General features: G+C 44.1%; 1 protein-coding gene across 25 annotated transcripts in view; it reads right to left on the bottom strand.

Moving 5' to 3' along the window:
* Cacna1c (calcium voltage-gated channel subunit alpha1 C) overlaps positions 1 to 26,328 on the bottom strand; it is a 707,547-nt gene that overhangs the window by 5,923 nt on the left and 675,296 nt on the right. For 19 of the 25 annotated variants that reach the window (XM_076853983.1, XM_076853987.1, XM_076853986.1 and 16 more), the window contains 10 exons: positions 25,472 to 25,563; positions 15,461 to 15,626; positions 14,769 to 14,896; positions 14,022 to 14,118; positions 11,734 to 11,836; positions 7,153 to 7,254; positions 4,967 to 5,094; positions 4,368 to 4,502; positions 3,031 to 3,383; positions 823 to 951 (listed from right to left, as the gene is read on the bottom strand). In XM_076853983.1, coding sequence (XP_076710098.1) covers positions 823 to 951; positions 3,031 to 3,383; positions 4,368 to 4,502; positions 4,967 to 5,094; positions 7,153 to 7,254; positions 11,734 to 11,836; positions 14,022 to 14,118; positions 14,769 to 14,896; positions 15,461 to 15,626; positions 25,472 to 25,563 — 1,433 coding nt within the window. Of the gene's footprint in view, positions 1 to 822; positions 952 to 3,030; positions 3,384 to 4,367; positions 4,503 to 4,966; positions 5,095 to 7,152; positions 7,324 to 11,733; positions 11,837 to 14,021; positions 14,119 to 14,768; positions 14,897 to 15,460; positions 15,627 to 25,471; positions 25,564 to 26,328 lie in introns of all 25 variants that reach the window. The other 6 variants (XM_076853998.1, XM_076853989.1, XM_076853994.1 and 3 more) reach the window with 1 other exon arrangement.

The raw sequence follows: 26,328 nt of genomic DNA, 5'->3' as shown, positions 1-26,328 counted from the left end.
ACAGAGCATATATTTATGTGATAATTTTGACACACATATAGAATGTGTAATGATCAAATCAGGTCATTAACATTTCCTTCTCCCCAAACATTTAAAACTTTTTTCTTGCACATATTTGTGGGGCCTGGTGTGATATTTCAGTACATGTGTACAGATGTGCTGGTCAAATCAGGATAATTAACTTTTCATCTCCTTAGCATTACTTTGACTGGAGCCTTCAAGTTCCTCTCTTTTAGTTATTCATAAGTGTATATTTAGTCTATTCTAAAAGGGACGGACATTGCAACCTTCTAATGGATCTAGAACTGCATTTTTAAAGCCCTGCTCCATACATCCAGCAAGGGCAAACCCAGCAGCCCTAGATTTGCCAACAGTGCCCTCTTCTGGGTAGCTTTGTTATAAGCAGTTTCATGAAACATTTGTTTAAATGTTAATATATGTATGTGTGTTCTGAGTCTCACTAGAAAATATAGTTATGGCTGCTGGCTGCAGCTAAAAAGTTTAAGAAACAATGTTGAGAAGTTATCCTGGAAGTATTTTATGATGAGGAAAGGCCAAGATAAAGGGGATTTTGTGTGTGTGTGTGTGTATGTGTGTGTGTGTGTGTGTGTGTGAGAGAGAGAGAGAGAGAGAGAGAGAGAGAGAGAGAGAGAGAGAGAGGTATGCGGGGCTTCCCATTCCTCTACTGAGATGACAGACGTTTTAGTGATGTGCAATCTCCTCCCCTCCCCAAGTCATGCCCAGAAGATTTGACCACCTGCCCCATGTTCCCAGATCCTTCCCTCCACCCCGGGTGGCCTGGGCAGAAGACGCAGGGCTCACATCTCTGTGGAGAGGAGGCTGGGCTCGCTGCAGTACTCAGCCTCTTCGCTCATCTTCACGTCGTAGGTCTCGTCTCGAGACATGTCCTCCTGACACACCATGGCTATCTGGCTGTCCCGGGAGGAGCACCTACAGTGTCCAGAAGGGACCAAAGTATCAGGAACTGCCGCCATCCTCCTCTGCCCTAGCAAGCGAGGTGTCACCCATGCACATGCATGCAGAGACATAACCACTGTGGCCTCTGCTTCCTGCACTTGCTGATGAAGGCTTTTAAAGAAGGCCCTGGGCTGTACTATAGAGGGCAGGGAGTGCCACTGTAGATAGCATGTCTCTGATTCTTAGCAAAAGCAATGCCAGAACTGTAGTTGCCCTTAGCCTTGAGCTGAGACATAAAGGACAAGGCCCAGAGCTGGAACTCTGGCTGGGTTTACTCTTCACCTGGTTAAGGCTTAACTCCTGCAGTTTTTATCAACTGTCATGGGAAGAGAGGCAACTGAAGTTTATGAGCACTTACCCTGTGCTAGGTAGGCTCTGTGGTGTGTTATACTTCACTGATAGATACATCTGGGGGAGAAGAAAATCCCCTGATGTCTGCTCCACAGCTCCTCTCTAAAGGTCTCCTCTTGTTTAATATAGATCAAAATTTAATATGAAAATACTCTTCAAGGGAGGTAATTAAATTTACCCTGGGATGCCAATGATGGACAAAAAGAGCCTTCTTCAAGAAGACAAGGTGCACAGGGGAGAATGTGGTACTCTGATTGAGTCCTTGAAGATTGTGGAGGAGGAGCTGGGATGCAGAAAAGGGAAAGGGCCATCAAGTCAGGCTTAGGAGGCCACTTAAACTTGATCTTCTATGCAAAGCCAGCCTTTCAGATCAGCATACATACAGACCTAGTGCTGGGCATATTGCCCCGAGCATCGAAGGGGTCAGTATGTGTCTCCTGAGACTCAGGACTTGCCCAACACTGCTGTTGGGTGGTTAAAGCAGCCAGTCTTCCAGAGCATACAGTAGATTGGATGGATGGCCAATGCAACTTGCTTGGCATCAGATACTGGTAAGTGCCCAGATGATGTGGCCACTTGTCCTTTTTTTTTTTTTTGTATTGGGGATCAAACCTAGGTGCACTTTACCACTGAGACACATCCCCAGCCTTTTTATTTTTTAAATTGAGACAGGGTCTCAATGAGTTCCTTAAAGCCTTGCTAAGTTGCTGAGGCTGACCTTGAACCTGGCTGCATGGCCACTTGGAGATGGGTGTTATGAAGGGACAGGAAAACCAGTGGGCAAGTATGCTGCTCCTTGGGTGGAAGCAGCTTCAGGACACATGTCCAGAGGTTTAGCAAGAAACTCACATTTCTTGATTACTATGTGAGCTGGAGGGCAGGAAAAAAGGTGATTTGCCCCAAAACTTGGTATGCTGGGGATCTGTCCAGCCTCCTAGGACTTCACTATACTACTCTGGAAGAGCAGCACAATCAAGGATGATGTGGCAAGAAGCAGAGGAGTGTCCTCTCCCACCCGGGCCTCGGGGAGCCTGGAGCTGTAGAGGGGAGCAGGCAGCCCAGGCTGTACTTCTGGGGCCCAGAGCACAGAAGAGGCACCTACCGTCCCAGTATCTCATAGCAGTGTATCCTACAGCACAGGGCCAGATGGGGAGAAAAGAGCAAGTCAGGAGGTGGGAGTCGCCCTTAAGACCTCCAGGAATGATCCTACCCTGGGGTAGATAGGTCAGTGCTACAGAAAAGGGACACCTGCCACCAGAAAGCAAGATGGGGCTGATGAGGGGTTTTGAAGAAAAGACACCCTTCCTGTCTCAAGTGGGTGAAAGGCCAGGTTTGGGCAGAGATTTGGGAAAGTGTAGAGGGGATGGTTTCTGTCACATAGCCCGGATTCACATGTCTCAGAGGATCGCAGCCCAGTATGCATTCACTCAGGAAGGTTGAGAGGAGAGGGGCTCTGTCAGAGGCCTGGCACCTCAGGACACAGCTGGCCCATGGGATGACGCTGGCTTATCCTGTGTGTGGCTGCCATGTTGAACCAAGAGCTCGATTTGGGTGGCAGCCTGGCCCCTATGTCTCTCGCTGGGTTCTGGGGCAGCAGCCTCTAACTGAGGCTTGAAGGTTGGGTGGTGGCCTGAGGGCCAAATTGTTCTCCACCCTGGTGTGGCCTAGGCTAGGGTGCAGGGTGCCCACCCTCCTGCTTACCTCCTGGAATTGAGCTTCCAGGCAGCCTCCTGCACCCGGATGGCAGGAGACAAGGGGGGCCCATGGCCCTCCACGGTGCTGACTGTGCTGGGGTAGCCGCTGGGACGGGGGAAGCGGCCTAGGGCGGTGTTGTTGGCATTGTTGATGTTGGCGTTGGAGCCGGTGGATGAGTAGCTGCTGGGGGTGAAAGTGGAGTCCACTAGTTTCTCGTGGGAGGGCGATTCAGTGTCGCCTTGGTTGTTACCCGCCTTGTTGATGTGCAGCGGGCGCTGGGTGGTGAAGGTCTGTGGGAAGGCGCCCCGGCTGTCGCTTTGGTAGTAGTTGACATGGTTGACAAGCAGGCCCCCGGCCCTCTGTAGGCAAGACAGGAGAGTGAATGGAGGAAAAGACCCCTGACTGCCTCTCCTTCTTTGAGGGAGAAACCTTGGGCAGGCGGGGCAGAGAAGCACAGGCCGTGGGGTTTCCAGGGCTTGGTGGGGTGGTTAACATGGCACCTGATGTCCCTGATGCCATTTGGTATATGATGAGAATGAGGATGACAGGAGGACATCATAGGTGGGATGGGCTGATTTTAGCTCTACAGCCCAGGAGCTGGGCATGGGGCTGGGGGACAGGTGCAACAGGGCCCTGTGCCACCATGGTTGGTAGCTTCCCCCTCGCTATAGAAGGCATTTTAGCCAAACTCCTTTGGGATGAAGCAGGTAGCTCAAATGAGTGACGAGAGCCCAATGCAAAAGTTGTGGTCTCCTGGCCCAGCCAGGTTTAATTGCCACTGATGGGTCAGCCTTGGTCTCTAGGAGAGGAGAGGGAGGCCTGGAGGGGACCTCAGTGACCCAGATAGCACATGTCCATCTCCACAGAGTAGCCACCACTGTCCTAGCCTCTGCTACCATGTGGGAACACAAGCACAATATGGCCAGGTCTTCTGACTTTTTTCCACAAAAAGACAGAAGCCCAGATTTTTACTTGGACGTGCAGATGTTCAAGTATCGGCAAACAAAAGGGGTCAGCAGATTAGAGGTGGCCCACGGGCACCACTCTGCAACTCCTACTGTAGAAGTTCCTCCCAGGAAACATTACCCTCAGGAACATGACTCCTCCCCAATTCTCTGAGAACCAGAGATGCTCAGAGCTGCCATCCTGGGAGGACTGATGTGACAAGGAGTCGGGTTTGAAGAAGCCATCCTCCACAGAATGAGGAGACAGCTGAGCGGAAGGGCTTGGAGCCACCACAGAGTTAAGCCTTTCTTTCTGGTTTTTCTTAGCAGAACCCCAGCCCACCTCTCTTTTGCTTCAAGATGAGCTTGGCAAAGAAGAGTGTGACTCTCAGCACCTACCCTGAAGATGTCATCTTCGGAGGCAGCAGACACAGCCTCCTTCATGGCCTTGTCCAGCTCTTCCTCGGCAGTCAGATCTCCAGAGATGGCCCTTCGGATCTCAGGCCCGATGTCATGCAGTGTACGCAAGCCAGCCTGGAACCCAGGGGGACACGTGAGGACCCTGGTCCTTCTCTACCCAGCTTTGCAGTCAGCCTTGACCCTAGTGCTCCTCCATCCAGCCACTCTACCCAGCAAGGGGGCTTCTGAACCAGATGGGCTTCCCTGGGACCCCTATTGTCACCCTGGGGTGGAACATTCTATTTGTCCATCTGGGAGGAGTGAAGTCATGCTCAGAAGACCACCAGTGGTCAAGGGCTGTCTGGAGCTCAGCAGAGTGCATGGGAATTCTGGGGTTGCCCGGAAAACAGGCAGGAGGGTGGAGGGCAGTGGGAGGGAAAGGGGTTTGTCACCCCTCTCATATCTGCCTTCAGAAAGGATTAGTGCTTTGGGGAAGTTTTCCGCTCAGCCTCCTGGTGAGAGATCTGGGCCCTGGCCAGGGCCTGAGGAGGGCAACCAGGACCATCCTTGGGATGTGATCCTTCCTGCCAGGCCCTTACCTGCAGTGACAGGGCGTTCCTCTGGGAGGGCTTTCCCACAAGCCCTTGCTCTTTACGCTTCTTGAATTTCCGGAAGTATTCTTGGATCAGGAAAGTGGCATAAAATTTGCCAACTGTAACCTCGTCATCTGAGACACACGGAGAGAGGAGAATTGTGGGGAAATGGAGATTCAGTTAAACGTCGTTAATTTACTTTTCAGCATCCAAAATTTCTTTACTTTATCAATTTTTTTTTTTGGCTTAAAAAGAGTAAAAACAAATAGAAAGGAATATGGTGAAAAGTCTCTCTCTTACCACATCCCTATCTGCTTGGTTACTTCCTTCTAGTAGCTAACCATTTTTATTAGCTTCTTAAATATTTTTATAGAAATTCTTCATGCAAATAAGCAGATATATTCTTATTCTTATTTAATATTATCCTCTGTCTCTTTCTTTCTTTTTTTTTTGGAAACAAGTTCTCACTACGTTAAGACCAGGCTGATCTTGACTGAAATTCTGGGCTAAAACATTCTACCTCAGCCTCCTCAGTAGCTGGGACTATCGATGCATACCACCACACCTGCATGCATACCACCACACAACCCTTTTTTTTTTTTTGAGAGAGAGAGAGAATTTTTTTAATATCTATTTTTTAGTTTTTGGCGGACACAACATCTTTATTTGTATGTGGTGCTAAGGATCGAACCCAGTGCCACGTGCATGCCAGGCGAGCGCGCTACCGCTTGAGCCACATCCCCAGCCCAACTACAACCATTTTTTTTTTAACAGAAAAAGTAGCCTATTGTCAAAATCACTTCCTACCTTGCTTTTATTTTTTCCCCCTGATCTGACATTACTAACCCCTATTTGATTCCACCCATGGTTGAATGGCATCTCTTAAATGCAAACAGTTCTGTTTCAAGATTGGAGGGAGGTGTTGTTGTAAGCCTCTTGTTGAAGTTTGGGTTATCATACCATGTGCCCCTGCTGGGCTGGGTACCTGTGATCACACAGGATTAAATTAGTGTCTGTCTCGGGCGTGAGCCAGATGGTAGGGAAGTTGTAAGTCCTGAAGGGAAACATTTAATGCCCAGCAAGTCACCAGTTGCCCTATCTCTTATGTTTTGTGATTGGGTTAAGTCTCTGGGCTTGTGGTGGCACACCTGCTCCTAGCTGTCCTTGAGAAGAGCCAACTCCATGACACTGATGGTCTCCTTCTGGCAGGGCCTCATATCCACAGGGGAAGGGAACCTTGGTAACCTCTGTCTAGGGAAGTCAGAAGCCCATGTGAGGACCTAGGCTCCCTTCGTCCCAGGCTCCTGCATCTGCTCTGGATGCACCATGCAACCTTGGCTAGCTAATTAGCTTAGAATGTTAGCTCCTTGAGCAAACTTCACAGAAATGTTATAAACATTAAATAAATAAGTCATGTAAGATATCAGATGGCATTTGGCCTATTCAGGATTCTTAGCCCCAGTCTTGCTTTCCCTTTGGGAAGTGGTTTTCAACAGGGATTTCACTTCTTCAGAAAGCTTTGGAAATGTGTGGGTGCATGAGAGCAAATTTCATAATTGATTTTAACTTCTTGCAGAGTTGTGCCTGAGCACTTACGCATTAAAAACATTTTCTTTTAATATACTTTATATTGGAGTTAAAGCCCTTATTAACACATATAGGAAGGTTATATTATCAACAGTTTCCATTTGAGATCATAGTAGGGGCAATCTAAATGATCTGTTATAAACAGGGACTTTTGCTTAGTAGAGATGAGGAGAACTGTCCTAGGATGAATTAAATAAATTTCAAAGAGAGGAGGGATCTCAGGGCATTTTCTTCCAGGGTTCTAGAATAATCTAGAACAATCAACTCAGTGGCTTACAGGGAAACCTACAGGTTGTGTGTGGGGTTCCCTTGGAGGTTCAACCAAATCTCTAAGCATCACATCTGTGCCTGTCCCCATAATGCAAAATGCAGACTGCAGCAGATTTCCAACCTGACGGTCTATATCTGAGTTTGTGCAGGGCATTGCACTCCAGTCTCTGGGAGAAGGGTCTGGAGAAAGGAAGCTCCAGCGAGCCCAGCGGCCTCAAGACGTAAGTCTCAGGCTGCTGCCATGTTTCTAATGGTGCCAGAGCTGGAGTAGAGGAAGGCAGAGAAATCATGTGGGCTGGGCAGGTGGCTGAGATGTGGGCATCCAAGGCACTTACCACCTGCAGGAGGCACCACTTGGTCCAGCAGCTTCATGCTGGTCCTTTTCCAGATCTTCTTGATGATGGCCCGCAGCTCCTCATTGGCTTGCTCCAGGTTCCCTGAAGAAGAGGGTATGGGAGGCTGAAAATGATCATCGGCCCCTTGTGGCACCCTCCCAGGAGATGGGTCTCTGAATAAAGAGGGAAGCCGCTGCTAGAGGCCTTGGCCCCACACATAGCCCTGACTCATCAGCTTCTCTTTCTTTCTCAATGCTGCTTTTCTCCCCAGTCTTCCCATTTCCATTTCTATGTCCTTCCTCTTTCCATTTCCCTTTCTCCATGTTTTCCTTCTTTCTTTCTTTCCTTCTGAGCCCTGTCTAGTGCCATTCCTTTCCCTTCCTCCCCACCTGTCACTCAGGCCAGCCTGTGGGGGCACTCGGAGATGAAGAGCCTGAACTGAGCTGCAGCACCCCAACCCCCCAACCCCTGACAGCCTAGGCAAGCATACATCCCCAGCCTCCTTTCTCCCCTTTGAGATAGACTCTCACTAAGTTGCTTAGGACCTTGCTAAGTTGCCGGGGTAGGCCTCAACTTATCATCTTCCTGCCCCAGCCTCCTAGGTGCCTGAGATTACAGGAATAAGCCACAGGATACAGGCTTGACAGTGGTGGAAAAGGAAAGCTGAGACCTGTACCCATTAGAGTGAGGTGCTAGGCAGGATTCTAGATGCTATGCAAGATACCTGCCCCACCCCACCACCATACACATGATGCATAATCCCTGGGCCTGAGGATAAGATGGATTTTACTCTTGCAATTAGATTACGTCATAGGGCACCTATGACTGTCAGCCAGGGAGAAGATCTCTGTGGGCCTGACCTAATCACATGAGCCCTTTAAAAATCCAGGGTTCTCACCAGCTGGGAGCAGAGAGAAAATGAGAGGGATGGACCCTGGCTGGACTAGAAGAGCACAGAAACCCATGCTATGGAACGAACTGAGAGATTCTAGGAACTGAGAGTGATTCCCAGCTGACAGCAAGCAGGCGAATGAGGATTACACATCCACAATGGCAGGAACTGAAAATTTTCAACAATGTGAATGAACTCAGGGGTGGTATCTTCTTCAGAGCCTCCAGAAGGGCGCACAGCCTGGTTAATATTGATTTTGGTCTCCCAAGACCCTGAGCAGAGAACCTAGCTACTCCATGCTGGACTTCTGACTTACAGAACTGTGAGCTAATAACTGGATGGTTTTTTTTTTTTTTTTTTTTTTTTAAAGTGTGTGGTAATTTGTTATCCAGGGTTAGGAAAGCAGTACAGGTGATGGATACTGCTATTACATGGAGATGCTGTAGGGCGTCAAGGAGAACTCTGGGGTCAGACTGCTTGCATTCAAACCCAGGTCTGAAGCCACCCAGGAGAGCAAGCAGATGTGGCCATGGAGAGGGAGTGAGGGCTTCTGAGTTATTCCTTAGAAGGTCAGATTCAAACAGTAGCTGAAGCCAGAGGACAACTTCTGGGCTTCCGATGGAGGCCATCGATGAAGGAAGTCAGAGGTTTCTAACATACACAATCTGAGTCCCAATTAAAACAATGCTCAAATAAACTTCTGAACTGGGTTGAAGGGCATCCTCCCAAAATTCATGTCTACCTGGCTCCTTGGAATGTGGACTTAGCTGGAAAAAGGGTCCTCAGAGATGTAACTAGTTAAGATGAGGTCATATAGGATAAGGGTGGGCTCTACGTCCAATATGCCCAGTATCCTTACACAAAGCAAAGAGGCACACAGGGACACACGGGGAAGGTCATGTGAAGAGGGAGGTAAAGATGCAGTGACACAGCTGTGAGCCCAGGAGAGCCAGTGTCACTAGCCACCACCAGAAGCTTCAAGAGCAGCAGGCACAGCTCCTCCTAGTCTTTAGCTGGGACCCACCTGCCTGTACCTTACTTTTAAAAGATTTCTGGTTCCCTGAATTGTGAGGGAGTAAGTTCTCTTGTTTTAAGCCATCTGGTTTCTGATCATTTGTTATAGAAGACCCAGGAAACAAATACATCTTCCAAAGGCTCTTTCACGTTTTTCTCCAGGTTTTCGTTTAGTGTCATAATGATCTATGTGCTGTGCAGTGTCACTGCCCGTTGCTTTATATCATCAAAGTATTTTTAAGGCTTGCTACTGGAAAGAGCACTGGTTCTCCAAAGTCAGTGTGAACTTCTCTCACTTCCTTCCACTCACAAAAGCCTGAAGGGCCAAGGCCGCTCTAAATCTTCTCCTCACAAATTTATGTTTTCCTCACATTTCTTTCCTTTGTCTCCAAGTCTTGATTTTAACAAGTCTGTGGGGAGCCTGGAGGATCACCCTCAAATGTATGTACAGGTGCGTTGGTGGCTATTCTGAGATGTCTGTTTCAAAGATTTTCTTGAATTCTGGACTTGGCTAAAGTTCCCAGAGGCTGGCTTCTCCTCTTGTCTCTGTATAAGTCTAGTTACAGCAAACTTGGTGCTACTGCTGGTGGCACTTTGTTGGGACCTGGTTTGCAGGCAGTGCAGCTTCAACACTGCTCAATCAGTAATTTTTGTTTCTCTATGGAACCCAAACTTTCAGCCTTAGTTTATACCAAGTTTCTAGTAATACTGCATATTCCTTCCAGTAGTCAGTGTCTTCTTTTATTGGAAGAGAAAACCCTTCCCCTGAACATAAATGAAATAATAGACATGGTAGAAAATTTGGAAAGAATAGAATTAAAGAAAGAAGATTCTGCCAGTCAGTGATATTCCATATTAATGTATTAACAACTTTCCTTCTGATTTTCTTCTGTTGTGCACACACTTATGTACTACATGTCTACCTAATTCGTTTTAGCCAGAAATAAGCCTATTGATAGCCATTTTGGATTGAGTTATTGCATTGATACCAATGGCATACTTTTTAGCCTTTGCTTTCTTTTTTTCAGCAAAATTTGACCTGTGTTTAATTTTAAAAATTAGCTCATAATTTTGACAGGCATGTTGCTGGACAGGTTCTCATTTCCCTTCCTTTCAGAGGTTTCTGCTATTTTCTGGAAAGATTTAACTGAAAGAAGGCACCTCTCCTGGTGATGCACTGAACTAAATTCTCAGATGTCATCACCTTTATCTATTTTACAAATGAAGACAGAATAAAGAATCACATGCATGTTGGTGAGAGAGCTGAGATGCAGACACAAACCTCCCATCTCCCTGGCAGCCCGGGCTCCTGGGTGAAGTGTAAGAAGGGGAAGAAAACACGCTGCTCGCCTCGTGTGTATCTTCTCCTATTACTGCACCAGTGGGTGTCAGACTCCAGCTCACACACAAATCATCCATGTAGCTGGTCCACAGTGCAGATTGCTGGCCCGAGTCACAGACACTCAGGTTTGGTAAATCCGAGCTGGTACCAGCTGGTACTCAGCTTTGACCAAGTCCCAAGAGCTAATCCTGTAGCTCATGGTCTTTCGACTACACTCTAAGAAGCACTGAATGGCTACAGGCTCTTGGAGAACAAGGGCATGTTTTGAGACACATTTTATACAGACTTTTGCAGAGTGGTTCAGAGACAGACAGCAGATGACCTAAACCAGGGTCACTGCTAGCCCACAGGGTACCTCTGTGCAAACTAGAAGGGACTCACTGGAAGTGTGTGTGTGTGTGTGGACCATAGGCTGAGAAGTGTAGCATGAGTAGTGTAGCACAGGTAGGACCTTAACCCCTACCTGTCAAGGAGCTGATCGCCTTGTGCCAGGGACAGCATGCACAACGGTATGCGATGACCTCCACCATAGTTACCACCTGTCATTATGTCCCCTTCCCAACATGAGTCCTTTTAATTTCAAAAGAGAGTTGAGCATTTGAAAAACCCACCTGTAGCCAGTGCATATCCCTGGAGGGCTCAGTCCTGCTTCAGGTAACAATCATCCCCTTTTGTATTTTGAACTATACCCTAGACATCAAGTCAACACCAGAATAATTTCTAAACTTTAATGGAGAAGGAGAGCTCAAGATAAATAAACGAGAGGCCAAGAGGTCATTGAAAAACAAAGAAAACATGAGCAGGCAGGGCCTCCTTAAGACCCAGTGTTGTGATCTGAATGTGAGACAGTGCAAGAAGGTTCAGAGGACAAATGACTGGGTTAGGAGAGCCTTAACCCAATCAGTGAATTAATCCCCCTGGTGGGATTAGCTGGGTGGTGACTGAGGCAGGTAGGGTGTGGCTGGAGAAGGTGGGTCATGGGGGTGTGTGCCTTTGTATGTGGTTAGTGGAGATCTCTCTCTGCTCCCTGATCATCATGTGAGGGGCTTCCCTCCACCACACTCTCTGTCATGTTGCTCAGCCTCACCTGGAGCCCTGAGGAATGCAGCCAGCTGCCTATGGACTGAGACCTCTGAAACTAGGAGCCCCCAAATAAACTTTTCCTCCTTTACAATTGTTGTGGTCAGGTTTTTTAATCACAGCAACTCAGAAAGCAGGTTATCATATCTCGCTGCTTTGTGCTGTACTGGGTGGGAAGGCTGCTGAGCTCCTCTCTGGTTGGTTGGCTGGATCTTCCAAGTGGCTCTTCCAGTGGTCCATGGATGGTCCTTACCTTCTGTTTTGATCCTCAGGGCTGTCCTGACCAGGGCAAACAGGGTGGCATTGAACATAACTGTCCCATCGCTATTCAGAGGCATGTTCATGGAGACCAGACGCTGGAGGAGAGAGGAGGCAAAGCCAGAGATTACAGAAGATGGTTCTCAAAGGCCCTACACAACCACCATGGTGGAAATGCTGGGAGGGTGCCTGGTGACTTGTGTGGGTGCTGCTGGGAGTGGGTGGGTGTGAAGCGTGGGTTGCCGCAATGTACTCAAAACCTTCTCTGGGGAGAATCTGGGCTTTGCTGTGAGAACTCTTGCCCTTCTCCACAGAGTGGGGGACGGATGGAATGTGTCCTTGGACCTTCGCTTCCACAAAGGAATATTAAGCCCACCCTCCCTGCTGTCCCGCCCAGTGCAGCTCAGCCTCGGGGTGTGCTTCTGCTACAATGAAGGGCAGCTGTGCACCAGGCACTGCTACATCAAGCCGCGTCAGAGCTTGCTGGCTCCAGGTAGGGTGGTATGCCTCTTCCCTCTTTCCCACCTCCCCAAATGTCCTTCCACGGCCCTGTGCTCTGTGAGGGGCTGTCAGCACACACAAGGTCATTGTGAGAAAGAGCAGCGTGATGCTCATCATGGCGTCCACACCAGGGTGTGGTCAAGGAGGCTGCTTCTCAGACCACATGGGGTCCTCCTGTTGACCTTGTGCCAGGAAGTGCTGTCCTTTCCTGAGACACTGGGTGTTTTTGAGTCTCATGGGCTGTGTGAGTTGGAAAGCATAAAGCCCTGTACTCAGACCTCCTAGTCCTGGAGGTTCCATGGGTACATTTCAGCTGCTAGGCACATCCTTTTCCCATCGTGCCTCTACTTTACATTTGATTTGTGCTTGTTATGGTTTGGATCTCAAATGCTCCCAAAGGCCCATGTGCTGAAGGACGGGTCACCAGTCTGTGGCACTACTGGGAAGTGGTGGAACTTTTAGGAGGTGGGACCTCATGGAAGGAAGTTAGGTCATTGAGGGCATGCTCTTGAAGGGGCTATTGGGACCCCAGCCCCTTCCTGTCTCTTTGCTTCCTGACCACCATGGGGTGAATAGTTTTCCTCCACCATGGACTCCTGTCATGGTGTACTGGGCCACCACAGGCCCAGATCATCAAGGCCAAGGAACCATGGACTGAAACTGTGAGCCAATAATAAATTGGCTTTATAATAAATCTTTTCTCAGTTATTTTGTCACAGTTATGGGAAGCTAACAGAGTGCTCTTTATCTCTCATATTTTCTATAACTTGAATAAAACAAAGCAAAGCAGAAGGCTCCATAATCTCTCTCTTCTCCATTTTCTATGAGTGGATTATCCACAGACCTGAATCCTTCCACCATTTTCCCCTGATGCAGCTCTTTGGCCTCATTTCCCCCAGCTCTTTCTCAGCTCATTATTATTCTAACAGGGAGTACAAAGTGGTGAGAAAGGAGGTGGCATGGGAGGTGAAAGAAGGGGGGCAGGAGTGGGAATGACATTCCTCAGCAATTACTGGGCTGCATGATTGGAGCTACAACTAGGCAAGAGAGGGGTCAGGGGCTGAGAATGATGCTCAATCTCAGGGTCAGGCAGAGGTGTGTCTAACAGAACTTAGTATTTTTATCTTTTTTTTCCCAATATTTATTTTTTAGGTGTAAATGGACACACACAATACCTTTATTTTTATGTGGTGCTGAGGATCGAATCTGGGTCCCGCCCGTGCCAGGCGAGCGCTCTACTGCTGAGCCACAATCCCAGCCCCAGTATTTTTATCTTATTTCTTAGACTCACTGATTTCATAGACTTGGTGACACTGCCACTTTTACCAGTGGCAGAATCTCTCTTTGGCAAAATTTTGAGTGTTTGAGTGATTTTTCATAACATATTAGTGCTTTGCAGATCCCCTGAATCCAAGGCATGGCCTCTCTATTGGCCCTCCGGCTCCTGGGAAAGAACTCCGCACCCATCACTCCAAGCTGGAGGTTCTGCAGGAGGCCAAGGTGCTCCAGCCTGCTGGGCAGACCAAGTCCTTAATTCAGACAGGACACAGGGCTCACCGGGACATGAGGCATTCAGCCTGTAGTTCCTTTACTGCATCTGAGAACTTAGGTCTAGAGGGATCCTTACAATACAACCTGCCCAGGCTCATTTCTTCAGACACATACATTATTATCTTTATTCCCTTAAGGATCTCTGGTCTGACCAAGGTCACAAGGTAAACAAGCATCTCGCCTCCCATATTTTCTCTTTCTCCCACCCCTAGAACACAGGTTGCTTCTTACTTTGCAGGCCACACGATGAGGACACAGCTTCCCAAACCCCAGGGGGGGCTGAATACGCCGGAGGAGGGTCACCACATCTAGGTGTTTGATGCGACCCCTGCAAGAGGAAGGAGAGGAAGGGAAGAATGGTCAGGGTCATGGATTCTGTCTGCAGCCCAGGATTCATGTATCAGGGAGGTGGGGGTCTACCTACAGAGGGGCACTCTCCATACTGTGGCCTTTCTGGTTAAATAGGGCAGACTGCAGAATTGCATCATAAAATCCCCAAAACAATACAAAAATCAATGTGCATATGTCGTGCAATTAAATTCCTCAGTATGTACTCACTGCTTTGGCACACTAACCATCTGACCAAAAGGAATTTATGGGGGCTGGGGATATAGCTCAGTTGGTAGAGTGCTTGCCTTGCATGCACAAGACCCTGAGTTCGATCCCCAGCACCAAAAAAAAAAAAAAAAAAGGAATTTATGGGATGTCATTCAAAGATGATCAACAGATGAGGGTATCCTTAGACCTGAGGTCAGGAATAGAGTCAAGATCTTCCTAGCCCTAAATATCCTGAAGTGAGTACTTACTAGTTATTCCTGATGCTAGTCTCTCCTGCCCTTCCATCAACTGACATGTTCTCAACTTAGTCAAAGGGTCTTGGCCTCTTGCAGGCTTTTGACAGCTCAGTGTTTCCCACTGATCCACCCCGTGCTGACCCATCATGGACGTCTTCCATAAGATTTCCCTCAGGGAACTTACTTGGCCTCAGGGTCATACTCTGCCCAGATCCTCTTAAATTCATCCAGGTGGTGGGGACCCAGGATTGACCAGTCCCTTGTCAGGTAGTCAAAGTTGTCCATGATGACAGCTACAAAGAGGTTGATGATCTGCAGGGAACAGTAGGTACCATGAGGGGCTCCACAAGGACTTTCTTACACACTGGCCACTTGAACCCACCTTGCCAGCCCAAGCAATGCAGAAGCCAACATTTCTAAATACCAGCAATATGTCCGCATTTAAAATACCAGGCCCAAGAACTTGGGTCTCATGGACATGAGCATGACTCACTGCCCTGAGCACTGTGTGGGGTGACCCCTACCTGTGGGCTGGACAGCTTCCCTTATAACATGGTGCCATGAAGGGCTGCCAAGGCCAGAGGGTGGCTTTATCTGCCACCTTTCTCTCACTCCTCATCGAGGTGCCAAAATGTGTAAGTTTTTGCTGAGCCTCAACACATCCCCTTTGTCCTCTGGGAATGTGAACAAAAAAGAGGATGGCCGAGTTTGCCTGGCCCAGTCTTCCTGATCTTCTCCCAGTGTGGCTGGACATTACAACTGACTTAGTGTCTGCAAGCCATCTTCTATGTATTGCCCTGACAGTAAGCTGCAGAGTCAAGGGGCTGCCCTAAGACTGTCCTAGTTTCCTGGGACTAGCAAATCCCCCCAACTTACCAGGAAGGCACAGAGCATGTAGAAGCTGATGAAGTAGAAGACGGCGAAGCTGCTGCCACAGGGCGTCTCTCCCTCTGTGCTGTTACTGGGCTCGGATTCTGGGGCACACTTCTTGCCTGGCATGCAGGCCAGCATGATGTCCTGCCAGGCCTCCCCCGTGGCACACCTGGAGGAGAGACAAGAGGCCCTAGCACCCATGTAATCAATCTTATACATGCAATTGAAACTCTTTTGGCATTCTTCCCAGGAAACAAATGTGGTATTTATCACTCCCTGAGCGCTCGGATATGCTCACCAAATATGAAAACATTCAGCATCATTCTGAATGTTCTAAAGCTTTATACAAGGGAGTAACAAATTGTACCCTTTCTGCAAATTTGCTGTTTTTGTAATCCATGCAAAGTTTTTGAGATTTAACCATTTGGATACATTTTAGCTCTATTTTATTTTAATTGCAATACAGGAGTACATTTAATGACCATGCCATTAAATCAAAAATCACCCTCCTGTTGAGAGATATCTAGGTTTTTCAATTAAAATTTTTTTCTATTATAATTAACACTGTGACGACCAGGCATGTCCACATCTCGGGCATCTGCCCAGGGGTGGGCTTGCCAGATGAAGACACATGTGTTTTCATATTTACTAGGTGGTGCATGTTCTCCAGTGCAGACCCCTTTCACTGTGTAGGAGAAATGCCATTCTCCACAGACCCATCAGCTCTTAGTGGATTTTAAAGTGTGTTGCTCACACGATGGTGTGAAATGATACTTCATTGCTGTTTTTGTTTAGTTTTAACACCCCCAGTGGGTTGAGAAATTTAATTTCACCTTCTGTTGAATTGCATGTTCCTGTTTTTGCTTGTTGATTCATGAGTTGTCTTCCTCTTCATTTGTTGGGTCCTTTAGATGGTTTTTACCACCACCCTTTGTTATTCATATGCATTTCAAGAATCTTCTTCCAGCCCATGACTGGTCTGTCTCTCTAGGTTTTTTTTTTTTTTTTTTTCAAATGGTATATTTTGATAAATCTAAGTTTTTTTTATTTTAATGAGGTCAAATTTATAATTTTTTGCACTATGTTTTGTGCTCTTTGCCTCTCATTTCATAAGTCCTTTCCTGTTTGAGGACATTAAGATATTCTCCTCAAGCTTCCAAAGTTTCATTTTTCACAATAACACATTAACCTGAATTTTATTTTGATATGAGGTAGGAATATGCTTTCATCTTTTTCTGCATAGATAACACTTTTCTTCATATGATTTGCCTACTGATTTGAAATAGCTCTTCTGATATAAATTCTATTTCCATATACGTGTGAATCATGTGCTAGTCTTTTCATTCTATTCCATAGGTTTATTTGCCAAGGAACATTGGTACCATGTTGTCTTAATTATTATAGTTTATAGTGAACCTTGCTCTCTCATAGGGCATGAATTCCAGTTTCTTGTTTTTCATTTGTCTTGATTGTTCACTTTCTTTTTCTATTCCTTAGACACATTAGAATCAGTTCATCAAGTTCTATGAATAGTTCTATTGAGAGTCTTGTGGAATTGCATTAAAATTTAGATTAAGGAATCTTGACAACTTTAGGATATAAGGTCTTTCAGCCATGAACATGGCATCGATTTATGTAGTCCTTACTTAATGTCTTCAGTAAAATTTTATGATTTCCCCATATACATCCTTTGTTACATTATTTCTAGATACCTTCTTTATTTTGTTGCATATTTAAAATGGTGCAGTTTGCCAGGCATGGTCCTATAAACCAATAGTCCCAGTTACTTGGGAGTGAAGCAGGATGATCCCTTAAGCCTAGGATTTTGATGCTAGCTTGGGCAACATAGTGAGACCCAGCTCAAACAAACAAACAAACAAAAAGATGCAGTTTTAAATTATATTAGTTTGTTATAGTGTAGAATAACTGATTTTATATACAGATTTGCTGAACTTTCTTCTTGGTTTCAACAGTTTATCTGTAGTTTCTCTTGTACATTCTGAACTGGCAATTTTTTTTTTTTTTTTGCTTTTTTGTTTCTTATCTGATCCTTAACTTTCAATTTATTTTTCTTATTGCAGTGGACAAAACTTGCAAAGAAATGAAGTTAAATAACCAATATAATGTTTATATTATATTGCATTGGACAAAACTTGCAATATAATATTCCAGATCAGATTCTGATTTGACAGGCAGAAAGAGTGATAGTATAGGATCTTATCCATTGTTTTCTAATTAGCTATTTCAAGTACAATATAATGATTCTTCCTCTTTGTTAATTCCCCACCTTACCGATCCTATTCATTATTACAGAGATTTTTAATTATTTTGCTTGGATTTTCTACTTGGATTGGGCTGTCTTTTTTTTTGTCGTTTTCAAACATTGACAATTATGTCAACACATTTTCTCTTCTCCTCTCTTCTCCTCTTCTCTTCCTGTTCTGAGGATTGAACCCAGTGAAGCACTCATACTGGGCAAGTACTCTATTGCTGAGCTACATCCCCAGTCCCATTCATATTTTCATTTTTATAACTTGTTTTTTTTCTCCTTCCTTTATTAATATTAGGTTTATGTTCATATTATGGGATAAGTGTAGAGGTTTGTCACCTCTTTCTAATCCTGAAAATTTTTATAATATAGGAATGGGCTATTCTTTTATAGTTTGTTAGAACTCACAAATAAAAATATCAAGGCTTGGGCCTTTTTGAAGGCTAAAATTTTGATGATTTTTTCAATTTTTATCATAGTTAATGCTATTTATTTATTTAGAGCATTCCAATGTTACAGTGGTACCAACCTACATCTTATATGAGATGCCTATACTTACATCAAATCTATATTGAATCTGTGACAAGCCAGAAAACTGTTTACTGTTTTATTTGTGGAAAACCTTTTAAATGTTTTCTAAGCTTGCATTTTTTTTTCATTGATTATTGCTTTTATCAGTTAATGTTTTAAAATTTTTCTTTGTATTTCCCTATATAACATCATTGACTTTATATTTTTAAATATATTGACATAAATTTGCTCATAATATCCTCATCCCCTTTTAAGGTCTAATCTTATTTGTTACATTTATAAAATCTTGGTTTTGACTGGACTCAAACCTAGAGGTAGACGGTCTCAGAGAGTACAGCCTCTATCATTGGGCAGTCTGTTCCTGGCATTTTTCTTTGACCTTCATTTTCTTGGCCCAACATCTTGTATATTCTTTGACTTTTTGCTTCTTTTTCTTAGTATCCTGTTTCTTCAAGACAACATGGTGGTGGCTGTGTTGCAGCACAGGTGGAGGAACATAAGGCTAAATTGTGCGCACTTGGGTTCTAGGTTTCTTATATTCTTTGTTTAGGGCTTTGCTGTAGTCTCTAGATCTGGGAGGTCCCCTGAAGGCACATGGTTGAAGGTTTGGTCCCTAGTCTGTGGCTCTGTTTGGAGGTGGTGGGACCTTGAGGAGGTGGGGCCTAGGGGAGGGAGTGAAGTCACTGGGGTCATACCCGGTTAGAAGATATAGGAAACCTGTCCCTTTCCTTACTTTCTTTGCTTCTTGGTCTCCATGAGGTGGGCAGCTCTGGTCCACCATGAGCTTTCTATCAGATGTTCTGTCTCACCACAGGCCCAAAGAAGTGAAGTTAAATAACCACAGACCAAAATCCCTGAAACCTTGGGCAAAAACAAACCTTTTCTCCTTTTTGTAAACCTTTATTTAATTTATTTATTTTTGTGTGATGCTGAGGATAGAACCCAGGGCCTCACCCATGCTCCACCACCAAGCTACAACCCCAAGCCCTTTTTCTCCTTATTTAGTGAATTTTCTCAGGCATTTTGGCACAGTGATGGAAATCTAACTAACACAGGTTTTTATAAACACACACACACACACACACACACACACAACTGATGGATATTTAGAGCTATTAGAAAATCTGTGGGTTTTGCTAGCTCTTTGGGGTCCCAGGTGATGAAGCACAGTAATATTAGTCCAACCAGAAGTATTCTTTTTCACAATAACCACATGGAGAACATTCAACACAATGCACCCTGAATAGATCTGCACGTGTTTTTCTCCAGTTCGCCTTGGTTTATAACAGGAATAGCCCTTACTCAGTTGCAGGTGCACACAGCTGTGCTTCACAGGGAAACCTCAGTTTGTCGTTCCAGCCATTATTCAAACCACATAACCCTTCCGCCCTTTCCTCAGGGGGCCAGAAGCAATGTCTGTGGCCATTCACTTCTCATGAAAGGTACCAAGTTTATGTTCATGGCCTACTTCAATGAGTTTCTAACAGTGAGTGGCTGGAAAGATGTTCAGCATCTTCAAGTAGCTGATCACCTGAGGTGCCATTAAAAAAGCATACAATTATCTTATAATTCTAAAAATCACGTCTACATCCATAATTATGTTGCTTTTTGTATGCCTAATATTGTTGTGCCTTTTTAAAAAAAATCTGGATTTGATAAAAGTCTTATTTATTGTTTTTTTTTAAAATCAGCTTTAGCATTTATTGATAAAATCTACTTTTGTTTTATATTTGGCTGATTTATGCTTTTTTAATGAATGCATTTCTTCACATTTTGGTGGGTTTTTTTTGCTATTTTTTAACCATCTATTAGTTTACTTATTATAATTTTAAAAATGAATAAATTTTATATTCTGAATTTTCCTTTGGTATTGATGGGTCATCTCATGTATGTCAGATACAACACTATCACTAATTTCTGAGCATCTGCAGTTTCAACTTCGAGTTATTTAGAAGAATGAATTAAAAATTTTAAGTGGAGAGGTTTCAGAGGGGCAACTGTTTTTATGGTTAGTTTCTAAATTTTGCTATATTGAGGTCAGAGAAGTTTTAGGATTTGTTAAATTCTGCTTTGTGAGATAAGTTATGGCTAATTTTTGTGAATGTTTCTAGGTGCTTATAAAGGATGTGTCTTTTGCCATTAATGAATAGTAATTTATTAATCTGTTAACTGTGTTATTTGGCTTTGCTTTACCCTTTCTTCTACTTTGATCTGTCTGATCTGTCATTTTCTGTGACCTGCATTCAACCCCCCCCATGTGTGTGTGTGTGTGTGTGTGTGTGTGTGTGTGTGTGTATTTTCTCCTTAGAGTTCTATCCCCATCTATCAGATCCACTTCCAAAGTGTATGGTTAGGCTCCAGTAGTTTTATGATTGTCATATGGTGGAATAATCTTGGTGGACTATTCCTTTACCAGTGCCAAATGCCCCCTTTTGTCTTATATGATGCCTTTCCCCTGGTACTGCAGTTGTCACATCGACACCTCAAGCACTGCTTTGCATGCCTTCTCTAGCCCTTTATTTTCATCCTCTCTCAGAAATAGGCTATGGCTAGAATTCTTTTTTTTTTTTTTTTTTTTTTTGGTACTGGGGATTGAACCCATGGTCACTTAACCACTGAGCCACATCCCCAGCCCTGGATTATTGATCTTTTAATGGAGAAACTTAACTCATTTAATTTTTAGTAATCATTAGTATCTTTGTTCTTATTATCTTTGTTCTGTCTTCTAATTTTTCCAATTTTATTTTGCTACAAAAGTAGCCCTTCCTTCATTTTCATAAATTGCTAAGGTTTTTTTGTCCACTTTTTTTCTATTTTGTGGCTTGGAATGTACACATTCCATTTCCATTTTTCTAGTTGACCTTTCAATATTTAATGTATGTATTTGTACACATTTTCCCCTTGGTTGCATAAAGAGTGACACAGTATCCACTTCTTCTCTTGGTACAAGAGAAGAATCTTGGCATAATTTCATGTTTCTCAATTTACTATTATCTCACTTCCAAACTTGTTGAGATAATATGGGATTCTACTTCCAAATTGTTATTAAGATTTTGAACATTTCCTCTTAACAATTATTCTGGCTTGATCTCCAGTACTGCAAAAATCTTCATATAAATTTTACAATCTCTATTTTTCTAAGTCATAGCAATAAGTATTACAACAGTTTCTTCACTCTTGATGATGCTCATTCTCTTTTTAGATTCATTCTTCATTCTGTGGAAGTATATAACTGTATAATTATGTGAGAGTTATGTGAGAGAGTAAACTTTTGAGGTTCTTGTATTTTTGGAAATGTTTATTTTGAGTTGCTACTTGAATACTTATTAGATTGAATATAGAAGTCTAAATATAGAATCTAACTAAGTACATTTTCCTTGTAATTTTGAACACATTATTCCATTAGCTTCTAGTGTGCACCTTTGTTGAAGAGAAATTCAAGGCCAGTTGATGCTTTGCAAATCCATCTTTTTCTTCTTCAGCAACACCATTCACTGGAGAGACTGTTCTTTCTCCATTGTGTGATCTTGGCATCTTTGTTGAAAATCAATTGACCATAAATGTTGGGTTTATTTCTGGGATCTCTGTCCTGTTCCATTTGTCAGTTTTCCATTTGTCTGTTTCTATGCATCTGTTTTTATGTGTATGTTTTTAAACTACCAGGCTGTTTTGATTACTATAGTTTTTTAATGGATTTGAAGTCAGATAGTGTGATACCTTCAGGTGTGTGTGTGTGTGTGTGTGTGTGTGCGCGCGCGCGTGTGTGTTTCCCTCCAGATTGCTGTGGCTATTCAGGGTCATTGGTGGTTTCATAAACATTTTCTTTCTATTTCTGTGAAAAATGACATTGGCATTTTGGTAAGGATTGCACTGAATTTATAGATTACATTGGGCAGTATGAACATTTTAATAATATTAAATCTTTTAATCCATGCACATGGGATACCTTTCCATTAATTTGTGTTGCCAACTATTTTTTTCATCAGTGTTTTATAGTTTTCAGTATACAGGTTTTTCATCTCCTTGGTTAAGTTTATTTTTATTTCTACATGCTATAGTGAATGGCATTGGTTTCTTAATTTTTTTTTACAGATAGTGTGCTGCTAGTGCAAAGAAATGCACTAATGATTTTTGTGTGCTGATTTTGTAGCCTGAAATTTTACTGAATTTATTTATCAGTTCTAACAGTTTTTTTAATGTTCATTTTTTTAGTTGTAGTTGGACACAATATCTTTATTTTATTTATTTATTTTTATGTGGTGCTGAGGATTGATTGAACCCAGGGCCTTGCACATGCTAGGCAAGCACTCTACTGCTGAGCCACAACTCCAGGCCACAGTTTTGTTTTTGTTTTCTTTCTTTTTGGTGTGGAATCTTTAGGGTTTTCTGTACAAGATCATGTTATCAGCAAAGGGATAATTTCACTTCTTCCTTTCCTACTTGGATGTCTTTTATGGAGGTGCTGAGAGTGGGCACCCTTTCCTTGTTTCTGAGTATTGAGCATAATGTTAACTGTGGACTTTACATACATAGTGTTTATTGTGTTGAGGTACCTTACTTCTATGCCTGATTGATTGAAAGGTTTTAATATGAAAGGAGGATGAATTTTGTCAAATGCTTTTTCTGCATCTATTGAGAGGATCATATAGTTTCCATCCTTCATTTTGTTAATGTGCTGTATCATATTATTGATCAGCATATGTTAAACCATCCCTGCATTCCAGCTTTAAATCCCACTTGATCATGGGGAATCATATTTTTAATGTACGGTTTAATTCAGTTGCTAGTATTTTGTTGAGGATTTTTGCATCGATGCTCACCAGGAGTATTGACTTGTAGTTTTGGTTTCTTGCAGCATCTTTTTCTCACTTTTATATCAGGCCTTGTGAAACTTCAATTTGTTGATGTTTTCCCACTTTTTAAGATTTTAAGATATTTTCTTTATAGTTGATATTCTAAAAGGTTATCATAATTTGTCTATTCTGCACTTAGAAAGCAATTTCAAATGAAAGTTCATACTTTTATTTAAAATTTTAATTGATCACATTTCTTTATTTTACTCTCTCCATTCCTTCTGGGTTTTTTGGTCTGGAATGTATATTACAGAGAGAGGATTTTTCATTTCATATTTTCTTTTTGTCCTTTAGCTATCTAAGGAGAATTCCCTGGTTAATCTTTCAGTGCTTCAATTCATTCTTCTGCTGTGTCCCCTCTGCTCTACATCCTACTTTTAAAAAATATTTCAACCACTGTATTTTTCTCTTTTTAGTACATACTTTACTCCCCTCTCCCCGTTTCTGGAGATTTATCCCAGGGGTCACTTTACCTGTGAACTATATCCCCAGTCCTTTTTATTTTATTTTTAATTTTTTTTGAGACAGGGTCTCATTAACTTGTTTAGGACCTCGCTAAATTGATGAGGTTGTCTTTGAACTTGTGATCTTCCTGCTTCAGCATCCCAAGTCACTGGGATCATGGGCATGCACCACTGTGCCCAGCTCACTTTGCTCTTTTTAATAAGGGCTGCTGTTGCTGCTGCACATCTTCTAATTAACAGATGGGTGATGTTCTCTAGTCTCTCTAAAGATATTAGTTATATTTATTATATTTACATTATATGTAACATAATTATATTTATTCCTCATTCATCTGTGAATCAAGTGTGAGGCCTCTCTTTCTTGATGTTATTTTCTCCCAAATACTTTGGGATTATTGTTGATTTCTCTTTGGGATGGAGAACTCAGTTCATAGCTCTCTGGATGAAGTCCTCCTCCCAGGATCCTTCCTGGGGATCATGAAAGGGAGATAAGATATGCTGCAGGTAGACTGGGCAGGTGGCTTCTTTTTGAGTGTGGGTTCCCTGAGGGGAGGAAGATGCTCTGTCTCTCCAAACTCCAAAGTCCAGGGATGAAATGTCACGTGATGGTGCTTCCAGCTTGCAAGAATTAGCAAATGATCCCCAATAGAATAAGTCCCTAAGGAACCAGGGCTCCCGGACCGCAGCCCCACATCTTTCCTGTGCTTTGCATCTGTTGACCCTGAGCTTAGAGACTCCCTGGGCTGATCTCACTTCCCCATAGTCTCACCCTGTCTGGAGGTGTGTGGTCCTTGGCTCTTGCTCCTTTGACAGTTGAATCCAACCTGCTTTCTCCATTTAAGAATCCCTCAACATTTCTGGTTCACCTAAGGCACTCTTACATGCCAGTTTTTTTTTTTTTCCTATCCTTAGCACTGTTGCAAATTTATTCTCTAAAGAAATGTCTTCTGTCATCAAGGAAAGGAGGGGAAATGGGCCCAGGTGATCATTCTGAAATCTGTGTCCAACTCCATATTTAAATGTGGCACAGGCTTGAAGGCTGCTGTGGAGTGGCAGTTGACTTGTGTTCTGATTGTTTATAATCTAAGGGAGGTGGTGATGTCAGACTGCTATTTAGGGAGTCCACTAGTTTGATATAATGCATTTTTGAGCAATTATGATACTTGGGTTTGGGGAATGGGTTCTGTGAGACATGGTAAAGGTGGGTTATCTGAGACCCTTGGGAAGGGGACTCCAGGGCTCACTACCTCTCCTAGTGTCACATATAGAATAGATGAGCTAGCATAGACTTTAGAAGTCATCTGGTCCAGGGATTGTCATGACCTGGATGAGAAGAAGCAGGCTGCAGAACAGAGTCACTCAGGGGCACTGTGAGAAACACTCCCTCCCCAGCATTCCAGAGGTGGTGGTCTTCCAGGAAGTGTAGAGGCTCAAGGCTGACTTCAGTGCATATAAAAGTCAGTGCTGGTGGATGTAACCACCTAACACAGCAGATGGCACACACACTGGCATAGTGATCAACACCTATATTTGTTTTATGGGGAAACTGAGTCTCAGAGAAAGTAGATGTCCTGCTCAAGGTCACAAAGCCAGCATGCTGCAAACTTGGCTTTGAACCTGTTCAGATCCCAAGCCAGGGTGCTTTCAATATTTGACTTTGGTCCTATAACGGCTTTGGGTGGTTACCAGCAGGTGTCAGTGTCCAGTAGTCCAGTACTCATGGACTACTCAGTGCTCATGGAACGTTAATACAAATCACAATGAAAGGGCACGGGTAGTGAGGGGAGCACCCGCTCCGTTCTTTCTCACCCTCCGAACTCACTTCACTCTTCTCTACACCCAGCTGCAGGTCATCATGCAGACGTGTGTGTGTGCACCTGTGTCCTTGGACACCCACCTGAAGAGCAGCAGCACAGCTTGGGGGAAGGTCTGAAAATTGTTGTTGCGGTTGATCTCTGTGGTGTCGTTCAGGGCAATTTTTCCAAATACCTAGCAGAGGAAAGGAAGAGAAATCCACTGACCTGTGAGAAGAGGACTCTAATCTCCAACACTTTTTTTCAATAGTCTCTTTAGGGGACAAAGTAACTCAGAGATTGTCCAAAACTATACCCCAGAGTCTCCTGTTGTGACCTGGACAGCACCTGCAGCCCCCCCCTTAAATCCGTGGACACATGTAAGAAGAATTGTGCCCTTGGCCCTCAGCCAAGGTCCCCACAGCCAGCAGGAGCTGGGGCTGAGAGGAGTGGAGGCCATGATCAGGACCTGCTGTGTGGGGACGCAGGGTCCACTGCCTTCCTTGGTTTGCCATTTTAGCTCCTATGTCCAAGCACTCCCAATTTAGGTTATTGGATTTGGAGTGATATTGAATGGGTGATCTGGGGCTTGGACAAATTTAATTTATCCCTGAAATCAGAGGTTTCTTCTTTTTTATTTTATTTTATTTTCCCCTGCCCCTTTAAAGCTATGCTTATCCTGGAGACCGGTCCCTTTTTATCGGGTGTCAAGGGAGGGCTTTTCATCACAAAGGTTTGGACTACCAACCCTCAGGTCTTTCTGCACTGAGCAAGTGGGGAGCTTGCTTAAGCTTCTGGCCAGTGTGCAGTGCTGGGGAGGGGAAGGGCTGTCCAGTCTGACTTGGGGAACTCAGCGGGAGCCCTGAGGAGGCTGGAGAACTCTAGTTTGGGGAAGGAGAAGGAGTAGTGGGCATCTGGGAAGGGGAGGCCCCAGGAACTGCTGCGTGTTTGAGGAGGCACT

The sequence above is a fragment of the Callospermophilus lateralis genome, chromosome 4, assembly GCF_048772815.1.
Source record: "Callospermophilus lateralis isolate mCalLat2 chromosome 4, mCalLat2.hap1, whole genome shotgun sequence".
Lineage (NCBI taxonomy): Eukaryota > Metazoa > Chordata > Mammalia > Rodentia > Sciuridae > Callospermophilus > Callospermophilus lateralis.
This window is presented reverse-complemented; position numbering and strand designations above follow the sequence as displayed.